Genomic DNA, 18,337 nt, shown 5'->3' on the forward strand with positions numbered 1-18,337 from the left:
CGGATGATTTTATCGTTGAACCAACCCATCGTCCGCCTTCTACGACTATCTCGTCCTTGACGACAACGAATGAGGCGCGGAACAACGTAAAAGCGCGCTTGCGCTTTTACCCCTTTTTTAATGCTACCTATAGTATAAGCTTCCGCCCACACTTTACACGATAAACCCCTTCACTTTATTCACATTTTCTATTTATTCCCGAACAAAAATAAATAACTAAAAGCACCCTGGTATGTGTATAGACCCGCGGATAGAAAAGTCGTTACGAACAAACCCCATTGTTGAAATTGTTATCCCGGTATCCATTGCCGGCTCAATAGTTTGAGAAGTATAAAAAAATAAAATTTATACTTTTTATTGTGTGATACGAACCTCGATAGAGAGCTTTTAGGATTTTTAGTAATACTTTGTTATGCAGTTCCCTTTTATTGTTATGCATACTGGATGATAAGCAGATGGATGCGTGATATATATATCTTGATGGACTTTTTAATCAAGTGGATAGACTCAGAGTGTTTTATATGCGATTACATTTGAAAGCTTAGTTATGCGTAATCACGTTTAAATGCATCAGTGGCCGGCAATTTAATGCTTTTAGTTGGGGGTTTATCACCTTTTTGGTGGATTAGGGAATTGGGTTTAATCATGACAAATTTTAGAAGATTTATTAGTACTAACAAAATTATTGATTAAGTTAATATTGTAACTATACAGAAATTTTTGGGCTTCTAGTAGAGCAATTACTTATACTATAAGAAAAAAAAAATTAATTACGTATGAAGAGAAAATATTTTGTACTAAAATCATTTTGAACAATTTACTTTTTTTTTTTTTATTTTATTGCTTCATTGAAGACGATTGCATTTAGAATGGAAAAGTTTGTCAAAAAGTTTTTAAGTTTTTGCAATTGAAGTTTTAACAAATTCAATAGTTGATTATAACATCATACATCAAATACTTAAAAACAAATTAAATTTAATAATTTTTTGATAACATAACTTTAATAATAATTTTTTGAATATTTTATTAATAATTTCTTCGATTTTGAAAAGTTATTCAAAAGTCGACTTTGATCGACATACACAGAAAAAAAACTTCTTGCACCAAGAAAATTTTAAGGAAGACAAAAGTTATTTTGGAGTAAAAGAAGAAATTTTCTTAGCTCAAGAAACTGACTCCATTCAAGAAATTTTCTATATCTTCCTTAATTTTTTTTTTGGGTCACTAAAATTTTTTTGAGCCAAGAAAATTTACCCTCCAGTCAAGAATTTTTTTTTCAGTGTAGTTTTAAAAGATCTACTCAATAAATAGATTATTTTTGATAAAAAAAAAAGTCAACTTTCAATTAAAGTCAAAGTCAAATTTTCCATTCGTGGATTTAATTCTTCAGAATGATTTTCTCGGTTCAAGATTTGTGTAAATTTGTATTTCAAGTCAATAAAGTTTTTCAGAAAATCGAGACGTAGAGATTAGATTTTTAAGCTTGTAATCAGAAAGTCGTGAATTTGATTTCTCGCTCGGACAATTTAAATTATCATCGAAGATATCTTTTTGTTTTAATAACTAAAATATATTGTTACTTTACATTGAAATTTAGTCTAGTTAACTGTTTCGCATGAATGAATCAATTATTAATTGAAGTTTGATTCAATTTGTCATAAACGTTATGTCATGTCATATAGAATTCGTGACAATGTTCGAGTGTCATTACCCTAGAAGTCATTCTTCCAGTTAATAAACTCATTTCATTCTTGTTTTATATAATTCAACGTATACTTATCTATATTAGCATATTAAAAGATTAAATGATGCATGTAATTAGTTTCAGTATACATTTTTTAGACACTAATCCTCCAGTTCTTATAGTGTATGACTAATGTTTCGATTTAAAAAAAATTTTTTTTTCGCTGTTAAATCAAAACTGTTTATTGGATAAAAAAGTTTTAATCATTTTAATAAATTTTATATTGAAAGATTTTAACAATTTCGGGAGATCTTAAAAATCTTATCCTACCGTCGCGTCGTTAGGATTTTTATTATGCAGAAGTGAATTCTTAAGGAAAATATTTAAGTCCGTTTTGTTTTGTAACTTTTACAACAAAATTAGCTTTTTTATTCGTGATATTGAAAATATCCATTTTTTTTTGTCCCTAGGTGTGAAAAGTGTCTCAAGTATTGTTTGTCCAAAAAATAGATTTTAAATTCATCGAACATCGCTCTCAAGTCAGAATATAAAAACTAAATTACATAAAGTTTTTGAAAAACTTACAATTTTTTTTTTTTTAATTTATTTTTTGACTAGTCTTTATAATAAGTGGAATTTTGTCCCAATTTTCGAAACTGTACTTACAAAAAAATTAGCTTGATTCAAAAAAAGAAATCTTAAACCAAAAAAATCATTTTGAAAAATTTTTTTTCTTAAATCAAATAGAAAAATTTTTTAAAAAAACAATTCTCTCTTGAATCAATATGAAGAATTAATTTGAATGATTTTGATTCTTTTTCTTGAGTCAATTTTTATTTCTAAGTGTAATATCGACAAATTGTGCATCCATAATATTGTCAAAAGTAAAGGAAAATATACAAAGAAATACAAACCTTAATTTACATTAAGAATGTACTTCAAGTTTTTTTTTTTTTTTTTTTTATAAAAAAGCTAGGGTGTACAACTTTAGTGACAACAAATATATACACATACATAATATAAAGAAAAGAGAGGGTTTGAATCAAAGAAAGACTGTTTCATGTTTCGTATATTTTAACTTTAAGCTTTTATCATGATGAAGCAGATTTTTTTCTTATTCACATTTCTTATCTATTGTCAATATATATATATATTTAATTTCGTATTTAATGTTATATATATCTATACTTATACACGAATGTACATAATATATAAAACATAAACATAATAAGATATCAATATATACGAAATGTTAAGTCTTCAGTATAGTAAATGAAAACGTATTTCTGTTCGTATATTTACGGGCATTAAAATATATGATAGATTTAGAATCAAATCTATATTGGTATGTGTAAAATATTTATATATATATATGTGTGTTATATATGGTAGAATATAGAGTCTTGAACATCCGGTGGGATCTACGAAACGAGAAAAATCCCGGACAACAGGAACCTGCGACTCCTCGTCCATTGAATCGCACACTGAGGACAATGAGTACGTGCCTTTGTCGCACAGTACAAAACACCCTACTATGGCAACACACGCGTGTACTTTCTCTTATGCGGGATTAAAAATGATCGTTCCCGATGTATATATATTTGCCGAGACTATTCTTTCAGTTCTTTTCTTTTCTTCTTTCTTTTATCATTTTTTGTAAGAATAAATTTTTTACAGACTTTAAAATATATTATGAAATACGCCGGAAAGTACGTGATGAAATACCAAATAAAATAATGTTATGTGTGTATCCATTATCTTTTAAATGGGGCAAGGTACTTGCAGTAAGCATTCCCGGAAAATTTTAGAAATATTTTAAAATTTCAAAAAATTACCAAATATCTCTTTACTAAATCTCACAAACATCAAAACGTAAAAAATTGGCAACGATGGCGCCCACCACACCGCTATCCGTTTTCGTTTACCTCATCGTCTTCGTCTATTAATTAACAGGCTTTGTACTTTTAAACGATGTTAAATAAATGGCATTGTTCACTAGCGAAAGGACGGGAAGGCAGTACAGGCGCTATTATAGTTTTTCAAGCTTTTGGTCGCTTACGATCCCCCTTCTCTTTAATTCGCAATAACTATATACTATACTATACTATACTATATACTTGTTCGTACAGCATGTTGCGAGCGAATAAGGTATATGTAAGAGAGTTAAATTGCGAAAAAGGTAAAATACGAGAAACTTGAGTACAAGTACAAATGAGTTGGGGTTTAAAACTTGACAATATATATGTATATATATTTCTTCCTCCATAGCTAATACCGTTGTATAACGCCGGCATTGTTCTAAACAAATCCACGACCCTCGTTTGTTCGGTGTATTGTGCAAAACACTAGTACAGTATGTACTATACTTTATGTAGTACTAGTACTAGCAAAATCTTGTATTGGAGCGATGTAATGTTATTGATGTAAAAAAGCTACTTGACACGGCATTGATCATTTTTTTGCCGTAGTCACTAATTTCACATGGAAAAAAAAATTTTTTACAATTTACTGTTGAGTTTGATGATAATAATTACCGGACTGTCTTGTAACCTAGGGTGCTGGTGTTTAGAATAATAGGTAATAATAAAAAAAAATTACGAATGACGTTAAAGTACATTTTTACAAATAATATTTAACTAATTGCATAAAATTGTATTAGAATGACAATTTTATAAAAGTTTGTTATAGTCAACTGTAATAGAGCGACAACTGATCACTGAAATGTGTAATTTTTGATACAGCTGATAAGTCTTGAGCGATTGCTGCGCCGCCTCAAAGTTAGTAGATGATACCGTTATTTAGATTAATTTTTACTGAAGACCCCGGTAGATTTTTGAGTAGTTTTAGTAAAAAATATTTTATTTTACTACAATTTTTAACATTAAAATAACCAAAAGTAACTATTTTTTTTATTAATTTTTCATGTTTATTATTTTTAACCGATAGATTACAGTAAAAAATTAATAGTACTTTTCTATAGTTTTTTCACATTGTACCAAGATTACTGCAATTTCCACGGCGAGTTTTTAAAAAAATCTCTTTCTATGCCCAAAAGCACTAGATATGATTAATACTTTTATATGACAACATAACCCTGCGGGAATGATAAACAATGCATGGAAATACATTGTTTAACAACGATTTATAGTTGGGGATAAAAAAGTTATCCAGAAAACTGGGGAACAATGCAGAACAAACCCGTTTTAATACTACGAGTTACATTGTTTACATGTTTGTTGCTTTGTTTAAAGGTATATCGACATGTAAAGTACAATTGTATTTGTTGACTTGGCAATAGGTGGTTGCCTGGATAGATTGTATGTTGTATGGATTGTTATTTGTGTAATGTTATAATACAAAAATAACATTCATTTGCCGGTTATGTATTACCGTGCTGCGCAAAACACAACCAAATTAACTGACGCTAGTTTCTGCCCGTCTCTTTTGTTATATCGCCATTGTTTCGTGTTTGCTCAACGTGCTGCCAATGCTAATGAGACTTTACTGTTTTACGCATTAATTTCTTTGATCCATTGTTTCTTTAAAAGTGTTTCTGATGTAGTATTGAGGTAGTCAGTTTTGACGAATTTCTGGAAGTGATAGTTTGCGCAACGAAGAAAAAACTACTTGTCTCAGGAGAAATATTTCTTAGAAAAACAAATTTAAGTTATTGTCTTAAACCTCGTTATCTTAACAAAAAGAAATTCAAAATTTGAGTATCAAGATTATAAGTAAACTAGAAATTTGAATAGCGCGCTACGCACGCGCCTTACTTTCAACCAATAATGAATCGCAGCCCGTTTTTTGCGAGTTTCGACCTATATGACTAACTTCAAGACTTTCATGTATTTTGATATGGACTATTCAAAATATGAAAAAGTTTATGAGGACTTTTTTTCTAGAGAATTTAATTTTCTATCAAAAAAGTATCGTTTCATTTTATCGTATCTTCAATATTTCACTCATTCACGGAAAAAAAGATGATTTAAAATTTACACCACAAATGATGGTGAAAATCCGATTGTACGAGTGATGTTATTTTTGGATTGAGGTGATACAAATATTGTATCACCGTGATGTTATGTAGATTTTACACCACAGTGGAGTAAATTATGCGTGCCCTAACGCATGCGCCTGAATATTGTATATTTTATATTTGTTGTTGATGTTTCGTGTCGTATGTATTTTTTTATTTATTAAGAATTTGTTATAAAAAAAACGTGAAAATAACATGACCGATGATTTTGTATGTTCAATGCTAAAAGAATATTGTCTTGAAAAATTTATTTCAATGTTTGAGGGTACGTATATCACCGTCAAGTTAGTCTCATTCAAAAAACATTAGATGCAACAATTGTATCACCGAGTGATGTAAATTTAGGTTCACCTCTGTTGACTTCACAGGTGATACAATTTTTGTATCACCTGATGAGATTTTAAAGCCACTTTTTTTCCATATAATTTTGAATTCAATTCTTTACCATGCATCGGATGTAATTAATCTGAAGCCATCCTTTAATATAAAATTGATGATTGAACTGAAGTTAGTTTAATATCGAATATCTTGAAAATCTCGAAAGAATGGTTACTAATTCCTTATTAGTTAGGATTAAAGCGCGCGTGTATGTGTGCAATTTGAATTCCCAGTTGCATAGAAAAATCATTTGTAAAAAATTAAAATCAAAATTGTGAGTAAACTATTCGAGAGACGAGAAAATTGATATAAACCTTTTTTATAGAAAATTTAATTTCCTACAAACAAGGTTTCTTATAAATTTTTTGTTGCTCCTATATTTTATTCAGAATACAAGTTCCAAATTTTAATACATTTGTTTGAGAAAATTGTCGAGTGAACCGACCGAAGATCGATTATCTTATTTGAGTGAATTTTTTTAAATAATTCAAACTGAATAGCTCGAAATAAGTATAAAATTTTTCTTGGGTCAAGTAGTTTTTTTTTTTTACTATGATCATTTTTAGTCTCAAGGAGCACGTACCTAAAAAAAAAATCCTCCTCTCTCCCTATCAATATCCTGATAAAAATCTTTTCCCTAAACAACAAATGGCCGTTTAATGAAGGGAAAAAACGGGTACCATATATCACATGGATATTCAAATTGATCGAGGTATGATGACAGGCAATAGTGTTTATAATATGCTAACAATTGTTTTTTTACTCTATTTATGTAGTGCTTTCTAGTATGTATGTAATGTAAAGCATAATAGATATGTACGTCTACAGTACGTAAAAATAGTTAATGTACAGATTGGTGACAAATATTCCTTCGTCACGTCCTTTTGGTTGCTCTCGTCGAGGCTCGTTAAATCGCAATTGTGCTACATCATCCTGCATAATCATGAAATCACAGTACACCAAGGGAGTTATCATGCTTGCTTAATCAATTCGATTCAGTATAAAAATAAAACAAGTTACACATATGGATATGTATATAATGTATATTATATTCATATGTACAGTGTACATATATGACAAAACAAAATTTACCAAAAAAGAAAATAAATAAACGAAACTAAATTCTAGTCTTTTGTGAACCTCTTATTCATTTCACATGTCTAACTGTCAATCAACATATTCTCACAGTGAAGGTCATTCTAAATAATCAAAATATATATATATTCTACAATATTAACACTCACATCTTTTCATTTTTTTTATTATGATAAATATTGTTTATTGTAAAAATAACAATATTTTTAATAAATTATTTTAGTCTATTCCGTTCGACCTACTTGACTAGTTTAGATTTCTTCTTTCAAATCTTTCATCAAATCAAAATTTTTCTACTGTACATAGACTTCTCCTAAATGTAAAGTGAACAAATGGATCTTCAACTGAATAAATAGAATTTTTTATTCATGATTCAACATCAAACATTTGTCAAAAATGGACACACTGAAAAAAATTACTTCTTTATTCTTTTAGATTATTTTCAAATTTGGAAATCAAATTATGAATGAAATATGGGAGATACAAAAAATTTATAAGAAACCTTTTTTGTAGGAAATTAAATTTTCTTCAGAAAAATTTCATATCAATTTTTTCATATCTTTAATAGTTTATTTACAATCTTGATTTCAATTCTTCACAATAAATTTTTTGTATAAAATAAGTTTCAGAGTGGCATCGAGTAGAAATTTTTTTTTTTTTTTTTTTTTTTTTTTTTTTCTTATTTACGTAAGTTATAAGACTTAAAAATAATTGAACTTCAGCATAACTAACACATTTGTAAATTTTTTCAGGTGCCGAATGGAAAAAATTACCAGATCACGAGAAACGTCCATTCATAGATGAAGCCAAGAGATTACGTTCGGACCATATGAAAGAACATCCGGAGTACAAATACAGACCACGACGCAAACCAAAGACCCTTAGAAAAGAAGGCTATCCTTACAGTATTCCGTACGCCAGTGTGCCAATGGATGTTTTACGTTCCGGTAAGTTCATACATATTTATAACCAAAACCACCATCAATACCTAATATTCATATTCATTTGAAACTCCTCTTCCTCGCATCCAACCAAAAAACAATCTAATCACCAAAACTAATCCCATTCATCCCAATAAAATCTCTCCATAAACTGGAAAAACATATCATGCTTTTACGATTCACAAATATCGAGATCTTCAATCATTTCTTGGCGTATTTGCACAGCCATTTTATTTGCTAATAAACCAAACAGTGCTCAATATCTTCTATGATCATGATCAATCTTCAATAGCAACCTGCTAAACGTGCTATAATAAAGCTCTGAATATTAGGTAAATTAAAATATGCTAACTTAAGCGCCCATGTCATACCCAAATTATTCAAATTAACGCTCATCTATACAACTTTTTATTAAAAACTTGGATATTATTTTGGATCTTCCACATGGAGTCATTTTTAGTTCAACGTCAATAAGAATAAAAATGATCAACGGTGCAATGCAAAAACAAAAATAATACAAAACACTGTCATTAATCAGTTCAATGGAAGAAATTAATTTTCTTTACAAATCACTTTTGATGTTTATTTAACTTTTCCTGCGAACAGAAATTATCTTGCGAGTTGAACGTCCTCGCGCGTTGCAAAAGATCAATTACAACTGATGGAAACGCATGCGCACATAGACTCTATAAGGAACTCAATTTACAAAAATATGCAGCTGCTTCATGAGTAAAAATTCTGAAGAAATGATCATAGAAATCTCTTATTTATAATAAAATTGATAATAATTGAGTCATGATTCCCGAATTGGCTGTGCGCATTGATTATACGAACCGAATAAAAAATTATCAAGTCAATTTCTTGTGTTCTTTAAGAGTTATACTGTTAACACCACAATTTTTATGAAAGAAATTTCGCTAGATTTTTTTATAAATAATATTTTATGTAAAATTGTTAATGAATCATCTTTAAAATTTATAAAATTTGTTCATTAATGTTTTATCTTTGTTTCGGTATACATTTTTTTACTAGTCTACCGTAAATAATGAATTTAAAAAAGGAGTAAAAGTTGAAATCAAAGAGTTTTGATTTTTAGGCGACAATAAAGCACACTTAAGCGCTTCACGCTCAAGGCATATAACATCCCAAAGAATCAGCAAAGAATCAGCTGATTTTGTTGGAGCAAAGAATCAGCTCTGGCAATTGACAGAATTTCAGTAAAAGATCTACAAAAAGTTCTATAATTTTACGTAACAAAAAAGGAAAAATACGATTAAAGATCTATCAACAATATCTAGCACAATTTCTAGTAAATAAAAAATCGAAAAATCCAACAAATTAGATCTATCAATTGACGGAATCATTGCATATAAACGCGATAACTATCCATTAATATTATCAATCGGGCCCTTTATTTTTTTTATGAGTTTATAATTTCCAAAAAAAGAATCGCATTGAGAATGATTGTTTAAATCTGTCGCATTTAATTGTAATTAATAAAATTTCAAAGTGGGAATTCTTGATCAAATAACCTAAATATATGAAGCAATAATTGATGTCTCAACTTTGCACCATCTACATTATTCTATCATACAAATACGTAGAAGAAAAAATTTTCCTTATCCTCCTAATTTTATTAATAGTTTTAAATATTAACTAATATTGAATACTTTCAGGTATGGGTTCAATGGGACAACCAGGAATGAGTCCTTACTATGCACCAGCAACGGCCTACGGATCACTATCGGCAGCCAGTATGGCTAGCATGGCCAGTATGGCTGCCCAGCAGTCTGCCGCGATGTCTGCTAGTCTTGGGGCACCTGGCCAGGTGAGTTTTTCCCATTTAGACTTGTATTTTTATTTAAAATTATTCCTTTTCTTATTTTATTCAGCTATTCTTATTGCGGCATTATACTCACATTCGATTCATAATGCTTTTGAAACAGTCACTCCTCCCCCTTTAAACAGCTCACCATGAATAGCTAACCCAACACCTCGACACTATTACTTCTTTCTTTGGCTTCTTTTTTCTTCTTTTCATCTACATCTTCCTCTATTCATTCCATTCGGGGACTTTTCGTAGAACACTATTGACTATTCTCTTCACAGATCTCTCACTCTTTTTTAAATAGGCAAGCACCCTTACTCTTACTCTCATATAAACATATATATATATATATATATATATATATATATATATATATATATATATATATATATATATATATATATATATATATATATATATATATATATATATATGACACATCGTTTACCTTCACCGACTCGAGGAATTTACCAAAAAAGCAATAGGTCGCATCGTCTCTTAAACTTCTTTAGTTGTTAAACACAAAGACGAAATCTCGGATGGTGAATGGTTACCACCAGAAAATAAAACCAATTGTTGGGAAATATATATTACTGTGAGTAACAATAAAAAGGATACTTTATTATTATCAGACTTTGATTCTTCTAAGTTTTAGTCTTGTTATGAATACTATGAGGAATTTCCGTGTCAGATATATTTTCCTATCGGATAATTTATTTTGATCTTGTTTTTTGTAAGATTTTTTGACACTTCTTAAACTTCAACTTCGTAAGTTTGAGCTTGACAGTTCGTTGAAAACAGGTGATGGAAATTAAATTAAATCATTTTTTGGTGCTGTTAAAATAAATTTTTTTGAACTCAAAAGTATTCTTCAGAATTTTTAACGATGTTTAAATGCGATTTTTCAACAATAGTCTCATTAAAAAATGTATTTTAATAAACATTAGTAAAAAAATTTTATAATTAAATCATAGCTTAATAATAGTAAAATTTTTTAAAATTTAGTATGGTTCTATAAAAAAAATTAGCAAATTCGAATCAAAAACTCCAATATAGTAAAAGTCAAAAATAATAACATGTTAAAAGGATTTTTAATTTTTCTTCAAAATCGAGTCTTAAACTATCATCAATAACAGGCCAAAATTTTTCTGAAAAAGTCTATTTCTACTAATGATTCTTCAATTAATAGCTTGAAGATTAAAATTTTTTTAAAGTCAATGTTATATTCTTCTCTAAAAAAAAAACTCAAAAAATTAAATTTTAATCAAAAATTCACAGTATTGAAAAAAAAAAAAAAAATGACGAAAATTCAAAGAATGAGATTGAAAGATATTTATCAAAAATTGATCATTTTTCAAATAAAAAATTTATTTTAGATAAAAATTGATTATTTTGTATAAGTAAAACAGCTGAAAAATCGCATATCTTTAAAAATTTAACAAATGTATTAACATTCTTTGAAAAAAATGAGAAAATTAAACTCAAATCAAGAATTCAAAAAATTGAAAAAAATTTTAATTTAAAAGTTTTCATTAAAAGAAATTAAAAAAAAAATCATCAAACTTTCACCAAAAAATGATAAAATTTTAAAGAAAAAACTGTTAATTTTCTAACTAATACGTCAAAAATATAAACTTTTCAGAAATTTCATCTACTATTCTTTTCGAAAAAACTCAATAATGACAAAATTCAAAGAATGTAATTGAAAGATACTGTTTTGCTTCGAATACTTTAAGTTGAACGATCCGAGTGTTCAATTGCACTCGACTCGTATCGGGTCAGTTGAACCACTTGACGCGGTTGAATAATATTTGTTTCTTAAACTAGCATCTTTTACCCATTGAATAGCTGCTACTTTGTTGATAAAACTTTTAATCATCCTCAATTCTATTACTATACCTTGTGACCCTATCAACTTAATAGTCAGTGAATAGTCTGCTGAAAATGGACCGATTTTCCCAGCTAATTGTACTACAAAAGACATCTGTTGCATATAAGTTTTGAATAGCACCAACAAAATACTCAAAAGTTTCATACAAAAAAATCGGCTAGGGTGCGATCACCTGTATGAAACTATGAATACTGTGAAGTTTACTACGATTGTGTTTAGGTTTACAGTGCATAATTTCTGACCATTCACGTTAGTTTTGGTTGTAGTTGTAGGTGCAAATGTCAATCTTTTTTTCTTCCAAAATATATGTGTGTGTATATGTTTCAGTTTCTCGGTAGTAGTAGTAGTAGTAGTAGCAGCAGTCATAGTAGTAGTAGTTATAGGGTACTTAAGGACTTTTAAGGTTTTACTTTGTCGAGTGAAATAGAAAGAGAATGGTACAAACGGTCGAAGAAAAAAATTTGGAAATATTGTATTGTGTGAATTGTACAAACTTAACAAAAGCAACACTAAATTTATTCAGTTTGACAACAATGGAGGATATATATAACTTTGAGATTTAGTTTTTAAGAATGAAAATTTAACCATCGTAAAATTTTATTTTTTTTTTTAGTCTATATCTTTGATTTTACCTTTCGGACCTTTTATTATTTTTAAGCGTTTGTCAGCTGCGACACACAAAGCTGAATTGTTTTACGACCATTGTCCCCTTCGGATATGTAATGGTTTACAAATAGGGTTTACAATCTTTTTCTTCAGTTTACTTGGGTACGGGATTTTCCATAAGTTCAATGCTAATAACAGTGGAAAGAGGAATAGGGGCTTATAATTCTAATGCATAATCACGTTAAGGCGTAGTCAGACTTTATGACCCCACAATCCACTGTTTTATTTATGACCCTGTTTTCGGGCTTACTGGGAGGAGAGTGGAATGACCACGGAAATCAAGTAGCTAAGAAAGTTTACATGGTTCGCTGTTTTAGGGATTTTAATTTTTGGGAGATGAGCTTGTGAGAAATTTTTCAAGGAATTTGCTCGCTTATGTTTGGAAGAAATGAAAATTTTGATTCAATCATTTTTCTATGATTATTTCAATCACAGTTTGATCATATGAAATAATTGCTAAGGTTTCAAAAGTTTTAAACTTTTATAAAAATAAATAATGATACTCCATCAACAATTCATTGAAAATGATGTAAATACCTCATTTATCTCTATAACACATACGGAAAAAAAGAAAAAAAAATGTAATGACTATTAATATTAACAATAATAGCGAACAAAAGAACGTGTTGTTGTATTTAAACACAATGTTTACCGTTATCACATTGGCACGGTGACGGGCATTATAAGCTGTCGGTGGTGTTGTTATATAGCCAGATGAACAAAACGAAAATACTCCTCGTGTATTCACGATGATCGTCCATCGGTTTTCTCTGAAAGCGACGGTTAATTAACGTAACAAATACCGTTTACTGTCAGGTGTAAACAATATATTTTGTTTTGTAGTATAATATCATTTTTATTATATTTTTTTTATTAATTTTCTGGGAAATTTTACGAAATACTTCACCTCTCTGTGGACATTTAAGATTTTCAAATAGAGACAATAACTCGAGTTTGTAAATTTTCTATACCTGAATTTAGTGACATAATCCCCTAGTATGCGGGTACAATAAATTTAAATTTGGTGTCATATTTTATGTTTTAAATCTTTATATATTTATTACATTCTCTTGAAGTTCAACAATTGTATAAAACATTTTTTCTTGAAAAATTGATTTATTTCTTTAAAATAAAATTTTTGAGTCACAAATTTGCTCGAAATTCCTTTTTAAAAAAAAAAAACAGAAGAAATGAAAATTATTCCTACATTTATCTTATTAGAAATAACCCTGTCGTCTTATGTACTCAAGGACCTGTTGAAATTACCGCAGATAATTCATTAATCTAATCTGATAATCTAAACCTCAAATTTTGATCGACCCTTATTAACAATTTAGATTCAAACAAAGATTAGTTAAAATATTTGTTTGATGTTTTTTTCTTAATAACTTAAACTTAAAAACAAATATAAAATTAAAAAAATAGGATGACGGTTGACTCTAAAGGCCATCCCTGCAATTTCCCGCTCATTTTGTACTTAAGCGCTCAAACTTACACATTACGTTTTTGAGCTCTTCGAGCTCAAAAATATAATTTTTGTGTCGTTTTGAACTCTGTGAGCTCAAAACTCTACTAGCAGTTTAATAAAACACAATTTTTTGAATTTTCTAACGACAATAACTTTTGAATGAATGAATCGATTTTCACGCGGTTGGCGGCATTCGACGCAATTTTCAAAGCCCCATGAAGAATCATTAAGTTTTAATTGATCAAGCCAGTAATTTCGAAGTAATTCTGAAAAAAAAAACACTTTTTTCGGTTTTTTTTTTCGACAACGATAACTCACGAACGAATCAACCGATTTTGACCGGGCTTGCTGTGATCGACGTGGTTTTTTGATCTTAAGAGCTGATTAGATTTTGGAATTGATCGGTAAAGCCATTTAAAAGTAATTCCAAAAAAACCACATTTCGAAAAAAATTTTTTTGTAGTTTTTTTGAGATTTCTCAAAATCTACTGATTTGAATCGGTCCAAATGATATTTTAAATCTAAGTTTATTCAAGTCCTTTCGAATGGCGCCAACCACGATGAAATCGGTCAAGCCGTTCAAAAGTTATGAGAGGTTTACATACGGCCATACACACACACACACACACACACACACACACACACACACACACACACACACACACATACATATGGACATCATCGCGAAAATATTCAGGGAAGCTTCCTAAGACCTCGAAACGTCAAGATCTGATGAGAGCTCGATTTTCGAAAAACGGGGTAAAACCAATAAGTTCCCGATTTTTGAAAATTTTCAATTTTCATAGCGGGAAGTTAAAAAAAAATTATTACACTAGTACAATTTTGATTAAATAAAATTACGATAGATTCTTTTTTAACCCGTTCCTGCCTTTACGGTCATTTTTTTCTGCTAGTATAAATCTAATTCAAGTGGATGAAAAAAATGACCGTAATGGCAGGAACGGGTTAAAAAAGAATTATATTATCACGGTCGGAAAAATTAGTAGAAGTTAAAAATTACGATAGATATTATCTATAAATCATGAATTGAATGCTAAGAATAAAAACTTATTTTAGAAGTCAAAAGTCGGAAAAAATTAATGCAGTTTTTATTTAATTGATAAATTGATTACCGAAAAAAAAAATTCAAAAACTATATTAGAGAACAAAGATATAAAATCATTGTTAGTAACTATTCAATTTAACGAATTTCAAAAATTGACTTTTAAGCTCAAGTTTCTACTAAATTAATTAAAAATGTGATCATTACATATTTTTCTATAAGTAATTGAGAATTTAATCATTGACCAAACAATAATTATTAAGCAATTACTACAATTTCAAACCATTTTATTGAATCTCAAGATAGTTAAAAAAATGCAATTTTATCATGAATTAAATTTTTTAACAGCGAAATTTTACTCTTTCTCTTCAAAAGTACAAATTTTGATGTTTTTAATAAAAAAATTTAATTTCTACAAAAATTATTTATGACCATTATTGATAAATTGAATTTTGAACTCTAATCTGTAAAAAATGTATTATTCTTGTTTTATATTTAAATATTTTTCAAAGTAACACAAATTACAAGAAAATCATGATTCCAAATTTTTTTTTAAATTAAAAAAATGCATAAATTTTAATTTTCGGCATAATAACCATAAAATTTTTCAAAATTTCATCAGTAGCATATCCGCCTCCAAAAATATTTGATAAAAACAGATTATCGATGGAAAAATTTTTTTTTAATAATCTCTTCAAAAGTAAATTTGCTCATAGTTCCAAAACTGCTAACTATCTAGTTAAACGATCGTTAAAGCTTGCAATAGAGCGCGTAGCATCACCCATTGTATCGAGCATTTAAAATCCTTTAGAGGTCTAAAACTAAAGCTAGTAAAGTGCCTAAAGTCTAATATGACAGCTGTTTACTCAAGCCGACAATAGGAACAAGGCAACAGCAATATTTCAATCAAAACTAAGCAATTAAGTGACATAAATACCCAATACAGTTTCTTACACACTGTTATTATATATTTTTGTGTATTGTGCCCGTCTGGAGTATAATCGGTGACTCACCTCTCCCAATAGTTTTTAGTCATTATGCTTGACACTCAAAACTTAATTATCCAAGGACTTATAAGCTTAACAAGTTTGCGCTAAGTCCCAACAGACTGCGTATTAAATCTGCATTGTCCTTTGTGTTTGAGAAATTTAAATTTAAAGACCTACTAAGCTTAGTCTTTTACTACACCACGATGCTCAACACAGATATATATATATATATATATGTACACAAATATATAAATGGATTCTGACTCGTGCGATGAAGGATCTTTGGCTGTCCCTCTTTTCATGAACGATTAACCGCTCCATGCTTTCCGTGACCATCTCAACTGGGTTATCTGCTACCACTTCAAGGGACGGTAGTAGTTAATTACGGATGAAATTCCAAACCTAAAACGGTTAGTTTACAGGCTACTGCTTTGACCCTTATAGAATTAGAGACTATACCCGAACACTTCCCAAGTGACCTACGATGTTATCGTCGATTAATTTACACGATATGAATCTCGAAGTTTTGTAGAGATGTAAATACCGGAAAGACAAGTATTTATTATTAATTCTGTGTTAACATTTTGGGTAACGGTTTTAAGACTATAAAAGTCACAGGTTTGATTTAAAATGATTGGATTTACCGCTTTTGCATGTCTTAAGTGAGAGCGCGACATTCTATTATTAAATCGTAGTCTTTAAAAGTGAAATCGTGAAATTTTCAATAATTTTTAGTGTCTTAATTTTTGACTATTAATCTAGTAATTTTTTAAAATAAATTAGTGAAAATTTTACTAATTGAACCAGTAAATTTAATTCATTAAATTTTAGTGTTTTCCACAGGAAAATCAGTGAAAATTCTCTATTTTTTAATTTTCACTGTTAAAATATTAATTTTCAGTCATTTTATTTTGAATTTCATATGAAATTATAAACTTAAAAAAAATTCAAAAGATAAGGTAAAAGACCCCATTAGTGGCACTATAAGGAAGGGGGTTAACAGAATGATTTTTTTATTATAGTTAAAGTACAGATATTGAATTTTTTTTGTACTTAATGCCTTCATTAATGTTTAAACTTAAATAATTAATTTTAAAAATTTTAATTTTTCCAAATTTACCACTATTTATAATTATTTAAAATCCATTATTCAAATGACCTCTTCAATGGCAGAGCCAATAAGCCCCTGATCCAATTAGTGGCATACTATTGACTCCTTTAGTGGCGGGTCTAACTCGTGTGCGTAAAATTTTTCAAAAAATATATTATAAACACAAAAGTATCATTTACAAACACATTTATTAAAAAAAGAATTATAAAATTAACAATAATTGAATTTAAAATTATTTAAGCAAAAATATATTCTTGATCACTTTTAAAAGACTCGTATTGAGATTGTTAACTGTACAATTAGACAGAACGTTTATGAACGTAAACAGATTTGCTATATAAAAACGTTAGAGTGCCTTTGATTTTAACATTGGCGGTAATTGGCGCTAGAGAATTTTCATGCCCCTACTAGTGACATTTTTGTTTTTTTTTTTAATAATATTTATTTTAAAAAAAGTAAATAAATAATTTTGTGATTTTATAGACTTTTTAAAATCTGTAATGATAATTGCTAGTATAATTATGTGAGAAAAATATTTAAAAATTCGCTTTTAAAAATGTGACCAATCTTAACCGAATTATTAAGAAATTTAAAATTTGCTTGGGGTTTCAGTTAGGTTGAAAAAGATAAATTTTTTTTTTTTACTAAAAAGATTTTGCCTGAAATCAAAATTGAACATTTCTGTGATCTAGAGGTCTTAAAGATTAGAAATAAAATACTCATAATAAAAATTAATGATTAAATTGATTAAATAAATAGCAAAATCAATTAAAGTGCCACTAATGGGGTCTTTTACCTTATTTCACTTTAAAATACAATTGTTTTTAATGATAATAATGATTAGGCTGTACCTAACTTGCCTTATCTTTATTTATACTTTGAAACTAACAACAATCATAACAATTATTTGAATGATTTTTGTTCAAAACAACCTGATAGTCACTATGTACAAATAAACGATAAAAAAGCACACTATTAAAAAGCAAAATCATACCTAAACTTAAAAAAAAAAATTTTATAATCGACTAATTGCTATTTTTGGATGATTGGAAGATTTTTATTGAGTTCTTATAACGCTATAGTGTTTAAAGTTTTCATGCGGAAGATGAAGTGCAGTTAGATATTTAGAATTTCAAATTATTGTAAAATCAATAAATTAGTCTATTGACATTCGTACTGCGTTTTAG

The 18,337-nt window shown here is 28.7% G+C and overlaps 1 protein-coding gene across 2 annotated transcripts in view; it reads left to right on the forward strand.

Annotated features, from left to right (window-relative positions):
• The window catches only part of LOC123266580 (transcription factor Sox-3-like), a 30,893-nt gene that overhangs the window by 8,990 nt on the left and 3,566 nt on the right, over window positions 1–18,337 (forward strand). For both annotated transcript variants that reach the window (XM_044730886.1, XM_044730887.1), the window contains 2 exons: window positions 7,946–8,140; window positions 9,811–9,962. In XM_044730886.1, coding sequence (XP_044586821.1) covers window positions 7,946–8,140; window positions 9,811–9,962 — 347 coding nt within the window. The remainder of the gene's footprint in view (window positions 1–7,945; window positions 8,141–9,810; window positions 9,963–18,337) is intronic.

The sequence above is a fragment of the Cotesia glomerata genome, linkage group LG6, assembly GCF_020080835.1.
Source record: "Cotesia glomerata isolate CgM1 linkage group LG6, MPM_Cglom_v2.3, whole genome shotgun sequence".
In the NCBI taxonomy this organism is placed as follows: domain Eukaryota; kingdom Metazoa; phylum Arthropoda; class Insecta; order Hymenoptera; family Braconidae; genus Cotesia; species Cotesia glomerata.